At 59.0% G+C, this 20370-nt stretch overlaps 1 protein-coding gene across 3 annotated transcripts; it reads right to left on the reverse strand.

Annotated features, from left to right (window-relative positions):
• Window positions 1–24: 24 nt before the first annotated feature.
• On the reverse strand, window positions 25–17418 carry CERS1 (ceramide synthase 1). Of its 3 annotated transcripts, XR_011530255.1 has the most exons (8): window positions 17080–17418; window positions 14591–14750; window positions 13710–13786; window positions 10514–10694; window positions 8465–8626; window positions 7988–8135; window positions 7659–7768; window positions 154–183 (listed from the first exon to the last, which is right to left on the reverse strand). XR_011530255.1 is itself a non-coding variant. In XM_070586683.1 (7 exons), the coding sequence occupies exons 1-7, from the start codon at window positions 17317–17319 to the stop codon at window positions 141–143; spliced, it is 1044 nt and encodes a 347-aa protein (XP_070442784.1). In that variant the 5' UTR covers window positions 17320–17413; the 3' UTR covers window positions 25–140. The 3 variants fall into 3 exon arrangements, 2 of the variants coding, with proteins under 2 accessions (XP_070442784.1, XP_070442783.1); XM_070586683.1 differs by lacking the exon at window positions 13710–13786 and having other exon boundaries at window positions 25–183; window positions 17080–17413; XM_070586682.1 differs by lacking the exons at window positions 154–183; window positions 13710–13786 and adding an exon at window positions 5480–5833 and having other exon boundaries at window positions 17080–17416.
• Window positions 17419–20370: the final 2952 nt, after the last annotated feature.

The following is a 20370-nucleotide window of genomic DNA, read 5'->3' on the forward strand; positions in this document are numbered from 1 at the left end:
ACCACCCCAGGGGGCGAGGTCTCGGGGGTGCGGGGCAGGGGTCCCTCGGGAAGAGGCGTGGCCGGTGCCAGGGGGCGGGGCGGGGCGGGGCGGGGCTGGGTCCTGGGGGGCGGGGCGGGGCGGGGCGGGGGCCGAGGGGCTCAGAAGCGCTTGTCCTTCACCAGGCCGTTCCTCAGCGGCTTCCTGCGGACCAGAACCCGGCGCAGGTCAGCCTGGGGACCCCACGCCCCTGCGGCCCCACATCTCTTTCCCAGCCAGGCGCCGGCTTCGCGCGCTCCCTGCCCACACGGCCGTAAGACTCCGCGGCGCGCTTGGTGGGCACGTCGTCCCCGCTCCTCCCCACAGTTAAACCCTGCTCTCCCCTCCCGCCATCCTTCCCGGACAGCCGCTGGAGGGCAAACCTACCAGCCTCCGCCTGACTTAACCTCGCCGCCTCGACCACGGTAAACCTGCACTTTATCCTCCTCCCTTCCCAGGGAGGCGGAGCTGGCCAGAGTCCCCGCCACTCCGACCTGGGCAGGCTCCCCCCGGCTCCAGTGACCCTGGGCGGCTCAGAGCCCAACCAGGAAAGGCTTCCTTGCTCCTGTCATTCGCCATCCACTACCCTCTGTCCACACTGCCACAGCCCAACTTCCCTTCCATGTTCTTCAAACAGGTTATCTGATGTTTAAAACTCTAATCAATACACTAAGTGTCCAGCTTCAGACCCCAGAGAAAGACCCCTAACTTCTAAACACTGCGCGTGGTTTGCACACTTGAAACTGTCCATCAAGATGTCTTCTCCTGCACCTCAGTTTCCCCCAAGTGCAACACAGCTCGAGGTCTCGCCTGTGCAACTGCTGCTCTCCGGAAGCTCCATTTTCCCTGCTGGTCGCTGGGGTTCCCACTGGGAGGAGCCCCGAGCTCCGGGGTCTGCCTATGCCCCCCTACAGGACCCGGTGGGAGTTTCTGCCCCTGCCTTTGCTACTGCTGGGGCTGCATGCTGTGTAACCTGCTGGCCCGCTGGACCTGAGACAGCATCTCACTGCCGCCAGCTGGTCATGGCCATGGCCAATCCTGTTCCCAGTTACGGGCAGTCTTCGTGCCTTTGCACATGCTCTGACAGTCTCTTTGCAGAAGTGGGTTCTACAGTCTAGTTTATATGTAGATGTATTACGTTTTTTGAGCCAGTAATATATTCTCATAATGTAGACATCAGAAAGCACAGAACACTCCGTGCACCCAGCACTCCGGGGACCCCCCCCCCAGTTCTTGCCTCACGCAGACCCCCGCACATGGGTGCCTTGCCGTCCCTGCAGCCCTCGGTGCTGTGGAGCACTAGCTCAGAGGCCCTTTCATGTAAGAACCTAATGACTTTCCTGGAGAAGATGGTCTCGGTCCCTTGGGCTGGAACCTCTGGCTGTCCCTTCCTGGGAGGACACCTCCATCCCCTGCACACTTTTCTCGGGTCACTGATCTTTCTCTCGCTGCCAAGAGCAGGAGCCCTTTATCTGTGAGGTCACAGATCAGCCCCACGTGGACCTCCCATCTGTCCTTTTATCTCCGGCTCTGCCTGATGGTCCTTTGGGTGGAGCAGCTGTGGGCTTCCCAGCTTTGCGCGTCTTCTCGTAGTGTAATTGATCTCCCACTTCAGTTCTGGTCTGAGTTCAGGCTTTTTTTTTAAGATTTTATTTTCCCTTTTTCTCCCCAAAGTCCCCTGGTACATAGTTGTGTATTTTCAGTTGTGGGTCCTTCTAGTTGTGGCATGTGCGACACCACCTCAGCGTGGCTTGATGAGCGGTGCCATGTCTGCACCCAGGATCCGAACCGGCGAAACCCTGGGCTGCCGAAGTGGAGCGCACGAACTTAACCACTCGGCGGTGGCCGGCCCCCTAAACGGCTTCTACTTCTGCATCGACGCTTTGATCCATTGGGAGTTTGCCCTGGAGGCTGAGAGCAAATAATGACACACGGGCGCTCTTTTCTCCAGCTGGCTGCCCTGGTGATCTTTATCACTTGCTGAAGTTGGAGGGACTCAGCTGGGCTCCGGCGCTGTCTGAATTCCTACGCTTTTATAGTAAGTTCCATACCTTCAGGGATCGGCACCCCCCGCTCTGTGCCTTTTATCAGAGCTTTCCTGATGACTCTGGTTGGTTTTTGTGCACGAGCTCCCAAGGGCCTGCCCCCCAAAACAGTCTTCATATTCGGGGACAGCGAGGGTGGCCTCTCTCTGATACTAGGTTTGCACAGTGCACGCTGTGGGGAAGAGAATCGGTGAGAGGGAGGCTGGGGGGAGACAAGGGCAAGCAGCCACTCGGGTGTATTCTGGATGTTTCCTCGAGGATACGGAGGAGAGGGGGCTCCCTAGGGTTTTGGAAGGTTTCCACCCTGAGTTGCCATCACTTCTGATGGGCCAATGTTCAGGAGAGGCAGCTTGGGGTGGGGAGGGGTTGATTTTGGATATTTTAGAAGATGCTTGGAATGTCAAGCAGATGCTGGAGACAGAGGATGGAGCTCAGAGGAGCACTGTGAGCTGGGAGAGAAATTTGGGAGTCAGTGGGATGAAGTGAAAGGGCCCTGGGGGAGGGGAGGCCAGAGAGGGAGAAAGAACGCACCAGAATCAGGGCAAAGAGGGGGTTGTGGGACATGGGGGCAGAGGCAGAGTGGTGGGCGTGTAAGGAGCAGAGGCAGAGTGGTGGGCGTGCAAGGGGCAGAGGCAGAGTGGTGGGTGTGTAAGGGGCAGAGGCAGAGTGGTGGGCGTGCAAGGGGCAGAGGCAGAGTGGTGGGCGTGCAAGGGGCAGAGGCAGAGTCGTGGGCGTGTAAGGGGCTTCGGGTTGGGTGCGGGCTTTCTTTTGGGGGTGATGAAAATGTTCTAAAACTGACTGTGGGGACGGCTGGAGAATTCCATTAAAGGACTAAAAACACTGAATTCTACATGGTAAGTGGGCAAGTTGTATGGTGTGTGGATTCAATCTCGATAAAACTGTTATTAGAAAAACAGATGGAGAGGTGACCCGGGTTTAGTGCCAAGAAGGGCTGGGTGGAGCCGGACAGAAGTGGTCTCGGGGCGGGAAGAGGAGGGCAGGAGGGGAGGAGGGTTCGAGAAGGGAGGGAGGAGCTGTGCTGTGGGAAGGGAAGCAGGCCGAAGGCCGAGGGCAGCCTCTCTCCTTGACCAGAATGGCTTGGAGCAGGCAAGAGCGTGCGCATCCCTGGGCCAGGACGGTGGCCTCAGAGGGAGATGGACTGTCCAGGGAAGCGGCCGGCCAGCCAGTGTGAGGGTAGAGGTCCCCATCTGGCCACTCCTGCTTTCTTGGGGACACGGAGGTCAGGTCACAGGTTGAGGGGACGATGGTGAGGGCAGTTGGCGACTGAGGAGAGGGGTGAGTCTGGGGAGATCGGGCACGCTGGCACTGGTGGGCACCGCTGAGGACGCTGTGGCCCCTGTTGGCGCAGCAGCAAGGGCTGCACGTGCAGGTCACTGCTCTTCAGACACAGCAGAGCGGCCGCAAGTGCGGTGGAGGTGGAAGTGGGCGTACGAAGTGGGGGTGTCATCCGACAGGTCAGCTGAGGGCCCCTCGATGGCCAGTAGACCCAGCAGCACTCTGAGAGGATGATGGGGCCTTCAGCCAGAGGTGCCGGGTCATGACCAGGGTTTGAGGACCACCAGCCCAGGGGACTGGCGGTGCCAGTCCAGGAGGGTGGTCTGCCAGATGACCGGGGCCCCATGGGGGGGATCAGAAGAGAGAACCAGCCGGGGGGGGGCGGTGAAGGATGAGGGGTCCAGGAGGTGAGAGCCCGGGGAAGCAGGAATGAAGGCGGGGTGGGTTGGGGAAGGGATCAGCCCCACGATTTGTCTCGACTCCTGAATTACTTCAAAGCCGCTCTCATCAGTTTTCTTAGCATTTTCAAACCTAACTGAACTTTTGTCTACACGGTCTGTGTGATCCCGGTTTTGAGCAACGGAGGCTTCCCTTGGGGCTGGGCTTGGTCAATTCTGAGAAACGCTCCTGTGCATAAACTGCAGCCACGTCCCCTCTGCTTCTGAGCTGCTGCGCGCCGGGACCGCCTCCCATGGCCCCAGCGCCCTGCGGGTTAGGGCTGCGTCATGCGGAATGTTCCAGATTACACCTGGATTTCTCGTCCTGTCCTTTTACTGGCAACTTTTACATACCCTGGAGTTGAAGTCTGTTCATCAGTATAGAGATGTATTTTAAAAAGCCCGATCTTGAGGCTGTCATGCTTATTCCACGTGTGCTTGTTTGAATGCCTCACATTTGAGAGTCTATCTTCTTATTTATCCTCTTATCCTGCTATTTTGCATTTATTTTGGGTTTTTCTCCTGTTTCATTCTCCCTCTAACGCCCTAATAGTGTTAAGATAAGTATTTAATACAGCCTAAAGGTAACACCAGCCTCCTGTAAAATGCAAAACCCCAGCCCCATTTTGATAATATTTAATAATTCAGTTCTCATTTTTTTCTCTCTCAAATTAGGCATTTAAACGTTTTTACCTACACGCGTGTTCATTTCTCTCTGAGCTGCCTCCTGGGGGAGCTTCCTGTTTCCTGAAGCAGCGCAGAGGAGGTCTGCGGGTGGTGACCTTGCTTAGTTTCCGTTCCTGAGGGTGTCCTGTCTCTGGGAAACGGAATGGAATCCCCACTGCTGGTCGCTTCCTTCCGGCACTGGAGCTGCCTTCTCACACCACACCCTCCAGCGTGCTCGCGGCTGTCCGCCTGCCATCACTGTGCGGGCCATCTCTTCTGTTCTGGGGCTCTTTCACACTTCCACTACGATGTGTTGAGGGCACGGACGCCTTTTTATTCATCCTGCTTATGATTTCTGTCCTGTCACTTTCTGGAAAATCCTCTTGTGATCTTGTCTCTCCCTCCTTGTCTCCTATTAGAACTCAGCTAGACCAGATAATTCCTAGAATTCTAGCTTTCAGGTTTTCCATCTGCTTACGCTGCATTCTGGGTAATTTCTTCACAGCTTTCAATTGACTGATCCTCTCTCCAGCTGTTTCTAATCTTTTGAGCCTTATCTTCTCTAGTCAGTTGAAAGGCGATCCCTGAAAAGCTATGTTCACATCCTAACCTGGGGAACCTGTGGATGTGAAGGTGACTTTCATTGGGAAAAGGGCCTTCGAAGATGTAATTAAGTGAAAGAATTCGGGGTGAGATCATACTGGATTTAGGGTGGGCCCTAAATCCAATGACAAATGTCCTTCAGAGAGAGAAAAGCCAGAGAGAAGAGAAAGCCACGTGAAGATGAAAGATGGAGATTGTGGTGATACGGCCGCAAGCGAGGACGCCTGGAGCCCCCAGAAGCTGGAAGAACGAGGAAGGGCCTCCCCTGAGCCTCTGGAGGGAGCGGCCCTGCGACGACTGGATTTCAGATTTCTGGCCTCCAGACTGTGAGAAACTACATTTCTATTGTTTGAAGCCCCCCAGTTTGTGGTCCTTTGTCACAGGGGCCCCAGAAACTAACGTAACATCCAGTGCCATTTTTGATGGCCTCTCATGCCTTTTACTTTTTTAATGAGCTTTTTATTTTAGAATAATTTTAGACTTGCAGAAGCATTGCAAAGATAGTACAGAGCTTCCCTGAATGTTAAAATCTTACATTTCCACATCTGTACGTCTGTCACAGCTATGGAACTAACGCTGGGACACTGCCATCAACTCAACTGTAGACCCCAGCTGGATTTCACCAGGTCTTCCGTGGTGTCCTTTTGCTGGTGCAGGATCTCACACTGCATTCGGTCATCACGTCTCCTCATCTGCTCTGATCTGGGACAGCTCCTCACTCTTGCCTCATTTCCATGGCCTGGTGGCTTCAAGGCGCCCTGACCAGCTCTGTTGTAGGACGTGCACACATTGCTTTTTAGCCCATCCCACTTCACACCCAAGCGTGCGAACTCTAGCCATCCTTGGGAACTCAAGTTCTGCTGGTGGTGCCCACAGAGTTGACCATGGCAGCATGTCCCCTGGTACGCCCTGTCATTTGCATGCGGAGTTCACGTTTTGCCATCCTAGTGGAAGAGCTGGCAGGGTGCCAGCCCCCAAACCCACATTCTGGCCCATTTTCAGGAGACAGAACAGGGAGCAGCACCGGGTGGGCCGGGGGCCCTGGCCTGCCCTTTGCCATGAGATCTGCAGTTACAAGTACATCTTCATCAGGAGTTCATCATTTTACAGCAGGAAGATCCTTCAGATTTTTAGATTTGGCCAAGCAAGTGCCTCCCCTCCCCTGCCTCTGGAGTTCTCTTTAGCCACCGCTCCTTCTGGAAGCCTCTGAGGATTGGTCTGGTCAGACTCTTTGGTGAGACCTCACCAATGTCTCTGCAGAATTCCCGACTCACATTCCCTGGACAGTGATGATCCAACAGCCCCCAAACTAGACTCCCAAACTGTGCCGCCAGCGCACACAGCCCTGCTGGAGCCAGAAGTCTGGGTTGTCTTTGATTCATTTATTTGTTTCACCTACATCCAAAGCAAGTCTGGTTGGTTCTACAACAGAGTTGGGATCTGACCGCCAGGGTGACCTCACCTGCTGCCCAGCCCTCTCATGTGTCCCCGCTCACCTGCTGGACCCCTCTCCACTCTGGGCACTGGCTTTTTGGCCTCAGCACACCCTGCCTGCAGTCCCACTTGGCAGGTGCAAAGTGCTTCTGTTTCTTTGACCCCGCCTCCAGAGCCCTCTGGGTCCCACCCTCCACTCTAGCCACACCCTAGTTCTCCACTCCCCTTCTCATGTCTCTCAAAGACACTTTTAAATCTCTGCTTCGCTCATCCTCCTTGCCACCCATTCCAACTCACCTCATTGGGCTCTGAGCCTAATGCTTCCCAAAGCCACCTTTCCCAGGGTGGTCACTGGTGACGCCCCAGAGGCCAAATCCAAGGGTCCACTCGGTCAGCACCCTGAGGGCCTGCAGCAGCCTCCCACCTGGCTCCTGCTCAGACACCACTCAGGATGCTTCTGGGGTGCACACACTCTACACCCTACACCCTGCTCGTCGCCCAAACCTGCCTCCATTCACCCCTGGGGCCCCTCCAGGCCGGGGCTGTGGATGCCATCTCGCTCACATCCCAGGGCTGGTGAGTCCCGAGTGCCCTACCTCCAAGACGCTCGACAAAGCCCCTTTCCCCCTCCTTTCCGAGGACTCCCACCTGAGCTGGACTGCATTTGAGCCCCTAGCCCCATCTCCTTCTTGGCTGACCAGTGAGCTGCCCTGCTGGACCTCGACGCCAGGGGGCATCAGCACGGGCAGAGCGTGGGCTCTCTGGACCACCTGTGGCATTCCTCATCCCCCTTTCCTCTGCCACTCACTCAGGTTACCATCTGGTCTGGCCAATGGCTGTTCCTCACCACCCACTGAGCCCTCCGCTCACCTGCTCCGGCCACACCAGCCACTCAGCTTGGCCCTCAGTGCTCCCACCACCACGACCCTGCCTCTCGGCCTCACCCCAGCCCTGTCTACCCCATGCCTGGCTGGCCTTACAGCATCTAACTCTGTCGCCACATCATCCACGTCTTCATTACAGTCTCTGTTTTGGACGTTAGGCTCCAGTGGGCCGCGTCTGCTGCCATGTCCCCGGGGCCCGCCCACAGAAGGTGTGCTCAGAGGGGCAGACGTGGCTTAAAGGAACAAACCCAGGGCAGTGGCCCCTCCACACTCACTCAGCTTTGCTGGGCTTGGGGCTTGGGGCCTCTGCCGCGTCGTATTCCCGCACGTCCTTCAGCTCACGCACCTGGCCCGTCAGCACTTTGGCAGCAAAAGCCACGATGTACTGTGGGAGGGGAAGGCACGGGTGAGAAAAGAGCCCTTCCCGACCGCACCACCCTCCTGACGGCCCCGTGCTCCGGCCAGAGGCCCTCTGCACCTGCTTGCTGTTCCTTGCTGCCAGCATGCCCCTCCCTGGCTGTGCCTGAGACCACCCTCCTGACGGCCCGGGATGGGAGCCAGGACGGGTGTGCTGGCTGAGGAGCAGCGCAGACGGCTGACTCACCAGGAACCAGTAGAGGTTCATGGCGGTGAGCAGCAGCAGGAGCGCGTTGAAGAAGAAGTAGAAGGGGATGTCAGGCACCGAGCGCAGGCTGCAGTGGCAAGTGGCGTACAAGACCTTGAGCGGGAACCAGTAGAGGCGGAACCAGAACCTGCAGGGGGAGGGGGGGTTGGGGGAGGCTGAGGGGGAGAGGGGGAGGGCGGCCCTACCAGGTCCCAGTTTTCTGACCCATGTGGACTCATCCACCTGTCCCTGCACATCCCCACCTATCCCTGAGCCCCTGCACCATACTCGTCCACCCCTGCTCATCTGTCTCCATTTCTGCTCTGTCCTACTCAACTCCCCTTCTTCCCCACTTGGGCCTCACCTGCCCTGCTGGGCCCCGCCCACCCACCAGGACCCACCTCCGTCCTGCCTGGCCCCGCCCCTCCCACAGGCCCCGCCCCTCCCACAGGCCCTGCCTCCTTCCTGCCCTCTCACCAGCTGAGGCTGAAGCTGAGGCAGCCCAGGTCCGCCGCCAGGGCATGCAGCCGATGGTAGGAGCCCCCGCGAGACTTGAAGTAGACATTGAGCTTGGTGAACTCCAGCTGCACGTCACTGATGTCATGTAGGAAAAGCACGAGGATGCCCACGTTATGGTACCTGGGCAGGGCAGTAGGAGAGGAGAGGAAGGCCGATTACACTGAGGACCACCCCCTGCACTGAGGCTCCCGGACACAAGCCCCTGGGCCGTACCTCCAGGCTTCCCATGGGTTCCTTCAGAGCCATCCTCCCTGGCCTACTTGTCCTGCCCATCCCCCCCACCGGGCCAGGTCAGGGACAGCACCCAGGCCCCACCAGCACCCTCACACTCCCTGTCTCACTGCCCCCAGGTGAACCAGGAGCCTCCCTGAAAGTGCCTTGTCTGGTCCCTCTTCATCTCCATGACCTCTGACCCTCCATGACCCCCAGCCCTCATAGTCCTGGGCCATTCTATGTCCACACCCCAACTAGTTCATCCCTCACTTTGAACATCACTGCCACGCTGACACTCCCAGGTTTATACGTTTACCCTGAATGTGGCTGTAAGCTGCAGACTTGTCTGGGAACCACTGAGTCCCCACTAGGGTTTAAAGAGCCTGAAGGCTGCCCCCAGCCCTCCCCAGGCTCCACCTTACAGCTGCTCGGACCAAGGGGTCTGAACTCAGCCTGGACATGGCTGCGCACCTGTCACCATGTCTCCATCCCCACTCTGTCCTCCTAAAAGCTCGTGCTCCTGCCTCAGGCCCTTTGCACATGGTGTTCCCATCACCCCACCACAACCCTCCCCAGTGTTCACAGAGCCCTCCCTCACCTCCTTTCAGTCTGTGCTCCCGTCGCCCAGACCACCCCGCCTAAGCCTCACCGCCTTGCCAGTCCTCATCTTGCCAAGTGATTCTTCTCCACAGTTATCACCTTCAAACACATTTCTAGTTCTTTGCTTTTTTTTTTCCTGGTTTTATCATCTGATTCTACTCTCTACAGCAGTGCTAACAGGATTTTCTAGAATGATGGGAATGTTCTAAACCTGTGCTATCCAATATGGGAGCCCCTAGCCACGTGTGGCCACTGGGAAGCTGAAATGTGGCTAGTGTGGCTGAGGAACAGAATGTGTGATTTTATTTAAGTTTCATTAAAGTTGAAATAGAGACCTGTGGCCAGCAGCTACTGTACTGGAGCGGGCAGCAGAGCGGCTACTTCAACAGGAATAGAACATGAGCTGTTCATGTCATTTTATTTTACTTATTTTTTTTGAGGAAGATTAGCCCTGAGCTAACTGCTGCCAATTCTCCTCTTTTTGCTGAGGAAGACTGGCCTTGAGCTAACATCCGTGCCCATCTTCCTCTACTTTATATGTGGGAGGCTGCCACAGCATGGCGTGCCAAGTGGTGCCATGTCCAGACCCAGGATCTGAACCCGTGAACCCCGGGCTGCTGAAGCAGAACTGTGAATTTAACCGCTGTGCCACCGGGCCAGCCTCTGTTCGCGTCATTTCAGATCGTCTATCAGCCACATTAAAAAAAAAGTAGGGAAGAGGTAAAATTAGTTTTAATAATGTATTTTAATAGTCAGTACATCCAAAATACTGTCATTTCTACAAGTAATCAATGTAACAAAGGGACTGGTGAGACACTGCCACTCTCCTCTGCCTCTGGAACCGGGGTGGATTTCACACACGTGGCAGGTCGTGGTTTGGACAGGCTCCGTCTGAAGCACTCAGTAGCCACTTGTGGTGACCACAGTGTCCTCTAGAACAACAGGGTTTGTCTGTTGTGTTCATGGCTGTACCCCTAGCAGTACCTGCCATGTGACCCGACTGAGGGTGCCATCCAGGTAGTGTGCAGGGGGTGGGTGGGGCGGGGGCGAAGTGGTGACTCTGCACCTGTTTCACCTCGTCCCTTCGGAGTCTCCCTCTGGAACCCTCCCCCATGGCCGCCCAGGCATTAGCCTCTGCCCCGTGCCAGCCTCCCACCAGTGCCCACACAGTGCCCTCCACCCTCCGGGACTTACCGGAAGGCATATGAGGAGACGATGAGGACCAAGGTGACCACATGGTGGACAAGCATGACCACTGAGTCCTTGCGCCAGGCATCCATGTACAGCGTGGCGTAGATGGAATGGCCATAGAAGCTGCCCTGCAGCAGGTAGGCGGCTGCGATGTCCCGCGGCACCGCCATGCCTGGCACCCAATCTGGGGAAAGCCCGACGGCGCTGTCAGGGACCCGCAGGGCCTCTGGGACCCCGAGCGACCCCACACACCCCCTCAAGCCAGGCATGCTCCTCTGCAGGCCAGGGCACGCCCTGTGTCTCTGCAGGTGTACTGCCTGCTGGTTTTCCATTCCCTTCTCTACCCAGTATCTTTAATGAACAGGTGTTACTTTTTAGACATAGTTCTAGATTTACAGAAAAAGGCATCTTTCCCCTGAAATCACTCCCTTGCAGGATTTCCAACTCTGTACCAGCTCCCCTTCCGTCTTTTGTTACCCTGTCCTGCACCTCCCAGCAAACCCCCAGCCTGACGGAGACTACCGCTGGCCTCACCATCACACCGGAGAAGCCGAGGCAGGAATGAGACCTGAGTGCGGCTCTCTCACCCACCAAGTGGGCCCTGGCTCCCTGCCCCTCCTCCTCCAGCCTCCCCGTTCCTCCTGACACCTGTGCCCATCCTTCCCAGCGACAGTGACCCCCGAGCTCTCCCCGCCACCCCCACCTCCTCTCCTCAGCCGATCACCAAGGGCCAAGGGCTCTGCCTGCATTGATCTGGAACTCCCTGGATTGTGCCCCGTTCTCTAGCCACTCCCTCTCTGCCCACCCCTCAAAACAGCCTCCCTGGGCTCCATCCAGGGCCTCCTGTCCCCACCCCCTGCCTCAGTGACCTGGAGCCCGAGACACCTCCTGTGCCCCCACCTCAGCGACACTCTTCATCTGTGCCAGGCTCCTCCTGCGGCCGGGATTCACCCAGACCCCCGTCCGAGGGCCTACCTTGGGCCCACACCTCTGCTCATGGCCCCCCACCCCGGGCCAGGCCCCATCGTCTCTCACTCAGCACTGTCCCAGCAACTCCGGCCTCAGAGTCTGTTCCCGCCTGTCCCCTCTCCCCACGGTGGCCTTGATGGCTGTGAATACACAGACCCCATGACCCAGCAATTCCATGCCTAGGTATGTGCCCAAGAGAAGTGAAAACAGGGACTCACAGAGGTACTTGCACACGTGCGTTCACAGCAGCACTAGTCACAACTGCCAAGAGGGGAACAGTCCAGATGCCCATCAATGGACGAACAAAATGTGGTCCATCCACACAGTGGAATATTACTCAGCCACAAAAAGCACTGAAGCCCTGACACGCGCTACAACGTGGATGAACAGCGAAAACTTCACGCTGAGTGAGGGAAGCCAGACACAAAAGGCCACATGGTATATCACGATATTTATACGAAACATCCAGAACAGGCAGAGCCACAGAGACAGACAGTGTGTTAGTGGTTGTCAGGGGCTGGGGGGGGGCGGGGGGTAGGGAGTGACTGCTAATGGGGACAGGATTTGTTTTCGGGGCAATGACAACGTTCTGGAACTAGATGAAGGTGATGTTGCACAACAGTGTGAATGTGCTAAATGCCACTGAATTGTTCAAGTGGTTCATTTTCTTAAGCTGTGGTAAAAATATATATAACACAAACTTTACCATCTTAACCATTTTTAAGTTCAGTGGCATTAAGTACATTCACATTGTCGTGCAACCATCACCATCACCCATCTCCAGAATCCTTTTCACCTGGAGTAGCGCACCCTCTGTCCCATTGAACACTAACCCCCCGCCCCTGGCGCCCTCCATCCGACGCTCTGCCTCTGTGACTGTGACGCCACCAGGGGCCTCACATGCGATGTCTTTCTGTGACTGACTAAGATGGTTAATTATATATTATGTAAATTTCACCTAGCAAAAAAACGGAAAACTGCTCAGAGATCAGATCTCACACCCCCCTACTTTAACATGTTCAGGGGCTCCCCAAAGCTCGACAGCAAAACCCACACTCCTGGCTGGGCGCTCACCCCAAGTTGCATCCTCAGCCATGTGGAAACACTGGAGCCGGGAGGGGGGCCTCCACCCACCCACCTGCCAGGTGCCTCTGTCCCTCTTCAGTCCAAGGCACCCAGAAGGAAGGCACCCAGAGGCGCCTTGAGGCACAGAGTCAGCTGTGGAAACAGGACACTGGCTTTTCTACCCATGGCACTGGCAAGACTGTGACAGTGGGCAAGCGCCCCCCTCCAGCCTCAGGCCCCAGATCTAAGGTAGGGGGAGAGGGGGTCATATAATTCACCATGCAGCCTATGCCTGCACCCCCCACATGCTGGGGGCCTCCAACCTCCTCTCCACACACATCCGACCTGCTGCTCTGGATGCCCATGTCACCCCACTGCACCCTCTCCTCAACCTCCTGCATCAGCCCCCTGGACGTTCAACAGCCAGTGTCTGGTCTCCCCCAAGGTTGGCCCCAGGCCCCTCACACCCTGGCATCATCCCCTCCCTCTCTCTCACACCTACTTCGGGTTTGTCATGAATCCTATCAGCTCTGCCTTCAAAACTTTTCTCAAATCAGACACTTCTCTCCCCCATTTGGCCCCCTTCTCAGATCACCTGTGTTGGCCAGGGTCCTGTCCATGTCCCTCCTTTGCTCACAGCCCCTTGCTGCCCCCCAGCCCTCCTCACCCCCTGCCTTGGCCCGGTAGCCTCATTGCTGCTCCTGGTTCCCCAGGGAGAGCAATGTCCAACAGCAGCCTTTGTACCTCCTATCTGCTCCAGGCTCTTCCAGATTCCCACTCAAAAGTTACACTGCACCCCATAGACAATGCCCCCTCCCCACCTCCCAGACACCCCATTTCCCCTCTCCTCTCCCCACCCAAGTTTTTACATCAGCGCTTATCGCTGTGAACAGATTTCATATTTCACTGCCTGCTGCCCTGAGACGTGGGGGGGGGGGCTTGCTCTGACTTGTTCACTGCTTCTGTCAGCACAGTGCCTGGTATGCAGTAGGTGCTCAATAAATGTGCATGCAAAGCGGCAGCTAACTTGCAAGCATGTTATTGTAGCATAGTTTAGAAGAAGCCAGAGGCAACTCCATGCCCAAAACCTCGATGAGAGAGTCCGATTATGGTTCATTCACACAAAGGGTAACTGAAGGACAGACCCTCCCCTCTTGGGACTCACCATGTGGGAAATGCCCATGTGCTCCGTGAGAAACGTGGCCATGTGGGTGGCATGGTCCCAGGAAGACAGACAGGTGCCTAGTAAACCCAGTGTTGTCATCAGGACCCCACAACACAGGGCCTCTGTGCCTGGCTCTCCAACAGGAGCACAGGGCTAGGTGCCACCAGAGGCCTCCCAGGCTTTTCACTCACACAGCAGGAAACACACCCACATGCATGCGCAACACACGGCTGGGCAGCCGGCACAGGAAGAGGAAGAGGGAAGCCTGCCTCCCAGCGCAGACCAGGTTTTCTATACCAGTCTGCCCAGTGGTGAGAGAGGAAATGTAGTCACCTTCCTGCTTGGCCCCCCAGAGCTCAGGCCTGGATGACCCCCACTTCTAATTATCAAGGGATGCAGCCACTTTTCATCATCTTTAGCTCCTCACCAAGCGCGTCCAAGTCACACTGGTGCCTCGCCTCCCCCCTAGGCCCTGCTACCCTCCTCACCCAAGACTCATCTATAGATGTCTCCAAATGGCAGCCAGAGGAAGCTTTTTATAACCCACAGACCCATCTCATTTAGAGGGAAACTCAAACTCCTGCCATGCTCCTTTCATCCTCATGCATCAAGCTTTTGCCTGCCCCGGGGCTGCTGCACATGCTGTTCCTGACATCTGGAACACCCGCCTGGGCCCATACAAAGGGTCACCTCTTCCAGGACGCCTCCCTGAACCCTAATAGGGCCAGGTGCCACCTTCCCTGCCTCCAGGGCCCCTCGACTGCCCTTGTCTTGGGGCAGACACCCAGCACAGGATGAGCGATGTGTATCTGGCTCCTCTATGTGCCCTTCTCTGTGTTTAGAACAGAACCTCCCCCACTCCATCCTGGCAAGGCCCCTACCGTAGAAGACGGAGGGTGGGTCGTGAAAAAAAGGGTAGTCGGTGCCAAAAAGCAGGTAGGCACTGTAGCTCCAGGCGCCCAGGTAGAAGAGAAACTTCCAGGCGCTTTCAGGCATCTTGGCGGCATCTCTAGGCTGGAGGCGGCACCACTTGGCCAGGGGCTACAGGTGAGAAGGTGGGTGGCCATCAGCGCTGGGGGCCAAGGGTCACTCCACCAGGGTGGGGAAACCAAGGCCCAGGGACTCCCCAGGCCGGGCAGCATTGGGGAGAGCCAGGCCCTGGTACCCACAGCCATCTCGAGCGTAACCAGAGCCCACGTGAGCCTGCCAAGGCTAAACTTAGTGCCCAGCTGTCCAGTGGTGGTGTGGGGAGGGGAGTGATGGGGGACCTGAGGGGAACATGAAGTCAGGCTGTGAGGGCGAGGAGGGGGCACGGGGGCAAAAATCAAAGGAGACCAAAGGGGTCAGCCCAGGAGAGTTGGGAGGCTTGGGGGTCACAGGAGGAGCTGAGGGTGTGACAGCAAGGAGGGGGGATCAAAGAGAAGACGTGGAGGGGGCTGCAGGATGAAGTGGGAAAGAGAACATGGAGGGGAATCTGGGGCAAATGGGGAGCTGGAACCCCAAGTGATCCCCATGGGGGAGAAACTTGAGAGGAAGGAGGCACCTCGGAAGAGGAATTTGGGGAGACCAAGGAGGACCAGGGGGCTGGGGAGGATGGTGTGGGTACGCAGAAGAGGACATGTGGGGGGACAAAGGAGGAGAGAATGGGAGTAGAGGAAGAAGTGGGGACAGGGAACAGATGCCACAGTGAGACGGGGGGCTTCTAGGGACATCAGGGAGGACACGAAGGAAGTGCGGGCCTGCAATGGTGAGGAGCAGAGGGATCTGAGGGGCCCAAGTCCCTAGGGTCCTGGGGGTGGGGCTCCAGCGCTGCCAGCTAAGCCTTGCCCCTTCCCTCCGCAGAAGAGGCTGAGGAGGCCAGAGCACCAGAAGTTGCCATGGAGACAGCCAGAGCCAGCTCCAGTAACCCCTAGCAACCAAGCAGCTGCCAAGAAGATGAGCTTTGGAGGCCCAGGCAGCCCCTCCGCCCATTTCTTCCGAAGGGTGAGCCTTGAATTGGGGCAAGAGCCCCACCCGGGGTTCGGAAGGAGGGATGGGGCAAAAACCCGACCTCTGGGGATTCCAAAAGTGAGGGGGCACATGAATTTGCTGTCCCCTACGCAGCTCCCTCAGGAACATGAGGAGGGAGCCCACTCTACCCTGGTAATCGCAGTGACATTCCCCTCCTGAGCTCTAGCCCTCACCCTCCTGGAAAATGGGAGGTGGGGGAGCAATAAAGCTGGATTGGGACCAGGGCTGACCTACGGAGGGACCCTTGTCATGCCTGTCCCCCCTTCCCTGGAGCAGGATGGTAGCCAGGATCTCTCCCCCATGTGGGTGACATGGGGATGGGGGTGGGGACAATGGCAGCCAGGCAACATCACATCCCCGACTGAACAAGGGCCAGTCTCTTCCCGGCCAACAGAGAAAGGCCCCTTTGTTGGTGCTGGGCGCTCTGTCCCTGCACCCCCTGCCACCTCCAGCCAGACTGGGGCGGCGTGACACCAGTCCGTCTGTCCACGGGGGAGTCGCAGCCAAGCTAGGAGCCCAAACGCTCTCCCAGCAGCTCCCATAGCAGCTCCCACAGCAGACCCCTCCCCAAGGATGGGAGGGAGGCCGGGCGCCAATGCCATCGTCACTCTCCAGCTGGGGCGGTGACCTCCCCAGGCTCGCTGGAAACCGGGCAATTCGGTCGCAGCCCCTTGGAGGCAGCACAGTCCAGCTCCGAAGACCCAGGTCGTGCCACTTCTCTAGGGCTGCGACCACTGGCGTGGCCAGGGAGCCCAGGCCTTTGCCTCCCTTGGTCGGAGGGTGGCGCTGACTCCAGACAGCCTCGAGGCAGCGACCCGGCAGCTCCCGCCTCTTCCGGATAGCAGCGGACAGCCGGCCCCGCCGCCGCATGGACCCGGGTCCCTCACCAGTTCTGAGCGCGTCCGGCATGGCCCAGAGGCGCAAGGCGCAGGGGGCCCCTGTGCGCCGAACCCTCTCCGCCTGCGTCCCCGGCTCCTCCGTCCCCGGCTCGGCCCTCAGGAAAGGGTGCGGGGCGGTCCGGGCCCTCCAACTGCCCAGGGCTCCCTTGTCCCGCATTGACAGGAATGGGTCAGCCCCAGTTCCCTCACATCTCGAACACTCTACCCGTGTCGGGGTCCCCACTTCCTGAGTTTCCACCAGTCCGGCCACACCCCCGCATCCACCCCCACCCCGCACTGACCGAACGCAGCGCGCGCCGGCCCAGGATTCCGCGTCCGAGCTCCTCCAGCGCGAGGCCCCCCACCTTCCAGTGACCCCAGCCCTCAGAGACAGAGCGGCCCGGGGGCCCCGTCCTGGAGCCCCCTAACATCCCAGCCCGCCAGCCCAGGGCCCCCACGTCCCGGACCCCAGCAGCACTGACCCGAAAGAGGCGCGCAGTGGCCGCCGCGCGCAGCGCCGTCCAGCCGAGCGCGCAGAGCGCCAGCAGCAGCAGCTCAGGCGGCGCCAGGTGCGCGTGCTCAGCCAGGCCGCGGCGCGCCAGTCCCCAGCCGCAGTCCGCGCAGCCCCGCGCCGCCGCCAGCGCGCTGCCCCAGCCGCGCTGCACAAGCTGGGCATAGCTCGGCATGGGCTCCGGCCCCGACGCGGTCCCCGCTGCCGCCATGCCGCCCGCTCGCCGGCCGTCCCCACCGCCTGCGCCCGCCCGCGGTGGCCGCCGGAGCCGCGCGCCCCGCGTCACGCGCCGCAGCTGGGCCGGGGGCGCGCCGGCCGGAGCGCGGGGGACGGAGGGGCGGGGCCGGTGCAAGCTCCGCCCTGGCGGGGACGCGGGGCCTGGGCGCGGTGTCCGCGACCGGGGGCCACGAGGGTGCAAGGTCTCCCGCAGGCAGCGGCGGGGATCACGGGCGGATAAGTCCTGGCGTTGCCTCGCCGCGTCCTGGCGGTGGGCCTGCGCTCTGGCCCATTCTCCAGCGGAAGAAACGGAGGCGCGGAGCAGCGGGGCACAGAGTTCGCCCAGCGCCTGCTGGGCCTGGACGCGAACAGGCCTGAAGCAACCCGGTGTCCTCATCCCCTCTCCCCGCCCCAGAGGGCCCGTGCTCACCCCAGGCTCCCCCACCCCATCACGCTGTGTCCCCGACGTGGGGCACGGTGGGCACCAGCAGGCAGTGCCCTCGACTGGCGACTCCTTCCTTCCCTGGCCCTCCAGGATGCCTCTCCCTTCCTGTCCCACCCTGGGACCTCACTACTCCCTGGTCCAAGCCACCTGCTGCTCTCCATGACCCTGAGGCCCTGGCAGGCCTGCTCTGTAGCAGGTTAACACAGGCCTTCAGGGAGGCCAAGGGAGTGGGTACCCACGTGGGGGAGACTCAGAGGCTGGATCAAGGTCACAGCTTCATTGGTACCACCCCTGGTGATTTTCCACCCTCCACTGACCAGGCTCTGTGCCTGAAGCCCCTAACGGCCATCACTGAAGGCACACTTGTTGGGGACATTACCTTGCCTGGCACGGATAGCCCTCATCCCAGCCCCCAGGACTCCTCCACCCCAGTGCCTTTTCCGCCTACCTAGGACATCATCCTGTGTAGCCTTTGAGGCGCAGAGTGCAGGAATCAGCGCGGGCCCTGCAGGAGCTGAGCTGGGTCCCATAGGGCCGCCAGCCTGACCTGACCTTCAGGTGCAGAGGTGAAAACAAGAAGTGGGGCCAAAGAGGGCCCCATCTCTCCTCCTCTTCACTCCTCGTCCAGTCCTGCGGCACATCCAGTTGGCCCCACCTTCAAATGGTCCTGAATCCAGCCATGTCTCTGTACCCGCACGGCCTCATGTGGCCCTGGGCCAGCCTCATGCCTCCTGCATGGTGTCCTGGCTTCCTCCTCATCCCACAGAGGCCGGAGGGAGCCTGCCAGTCCCTCCTCGGCTCACAGCCTTCCAGGGCTCCCAGCACTCACGAAGCCCAGCTCCTCACTGGGACTCACCACCTGCCCTCACACCCTCCTCTCTCCATCTTGGTCCCTCTGTTTCAGCCCACACTGGCCACCTCACTGTTCCTCCAACACTCCAGGCATGGTCCTGCCTCAGGGCCTTTGCACTGGCCATTCCCTATGCCTGGAATGCTGTTCCCCCAAGTACTGGTAGGGTTCCTCCATCACCAACTTCAGACTTTACCTACTAATGTCACTTGCTCAGAGTGCCTCCTTGACCTCCCCATTCTTCTTCTCCTTGGCATTTGTCACCATCTGTTCTGCTATCCCTCCTACTCATTCTTGCATGTGCTCTCTGTGGGCAGCAGGTCATCCATCCCATCGGATGACTAATACATTGGTCGGCCTGGCAGGGAGGGGGAGTCTCAGGGGTCCCAGGCTGGCTGGACGTGCCTGGATAGGTCGGGCCAGGACTGTGGGGCAGCCCTGGACCTTCTCAACCACCATCTGGGCCCTCCCACCCAGGCACTATCTGATCACCCTGACACCCATCAGTAACTAGAGAGGCACCCCCGCCCACCAGCTCTAGCCCAGCCTCAAGTTTCATTTTGGCAGGGCACAAACAGGAGGCCACCAATGAGTGGGTGCAGGGTAGGAATGGAAAGTGGCTCCTAGTGCTGGCAGCTGGGAACCAGGGCTTCCAGGCACCAGGGGCCCCGTGAAGGGCTGCTGAGGTCCCAAGACTAGCGCCCTTTCCCTGCCCCCCTGGGGGGCTGGCCTCCCCTCCCCCGGAAGCCCACTGCCCTACTGCTCCTGACCTGACCAATGGCCCAGCCCGGGGAGGCCTTCTCTGCCACCTTTCCCTGGCTGGGCTCCCAACCTGGCAAGGAGGGGCTGAAGACTGGGGGCGGTCCCTGATGCTGGGGTCCCTTGCTCTGTGTCTTGTCTTAGCAAGGAAAGACTGGGTTTCAGGCAGCCACCTCTGAAGCAGGTAAAGCCAGATGCTGGAACCCAGGTGTCTAAGCCTCTCCCTAGGAAAGACCCAGTCACTGGCCCGAGGACAAAGGGCACGAAGCCCCGTTCAGCTCACCAAGCCCAGTGTGGTCTCAGGGCCTTTGACGGGCTGTTCCTGCTGCTCAGGATGCTCATCTCCCCAGAACTTGGCCTGGCAGCTCTTTCTTCTTCAGGTGGACACACCTCAATGGTGACCTCATCCCAGAGACCCCAGCCAACCCCTCCCCTGACTGCCCACCTTCCTGTTGCCCAGCCTTCTCTTATCACACATTGCTCACTACGCGTTTCTCTCTCTGGGCAGGGAGCTCGGTGCTTCGGCCACGGCCCGGAGCAGGGAAAGTCTGTCCTGGCCAATGACTTAGCACAGGGCAGCAGCGAGGAGCGGGGTGGGGCGGGGGTTGATGTTTACTGCCACAAGGACCCAGCACACTCCCCTCCCCGTTTCGCTGAGCTGAGGCCTCAGTGCTTCCAGCCCCTCACCACCTAGACTACCCGGGGTCCTGGGTGTGAATCCTGGTGCCCCTCATGATGGCTGTGACCTCTCTGCACCTCAGTTTTCCTGGATGCCAAGTGTCCTCGGGGGACACAGCTGTGTCACCTGCAGCTCGGCAGCACGGGGCGGCTGTTTGAGAGGCAGGGGAGTCCATACAGCTGCTGCTCACAGACCCTGGTCTCCAGGGCCCCCCTCCCAGGAACAGCCTGGGCCATGGTGCCCAGGTGCCTCCCGTCTGAGCCCCGGTTCCCACACACCCACGTCAAAGTGGCTGGAGTAAACACAAATGGGG

This window comes from Equus przewalskii, chromosome 20 (assembly GCF_037783145.1).
Source record: "Equus przewalskii isolate Varuska chromosome 20, EquPr2, whole genome shotgun sequence".
Classification (NCBI taxonomy): domain Eukaryota; kingdom Metazoa; phylum Chordata; class Mammalia; order Perissodactyla; family Equidae; genus Equus; species Equus przewalskii.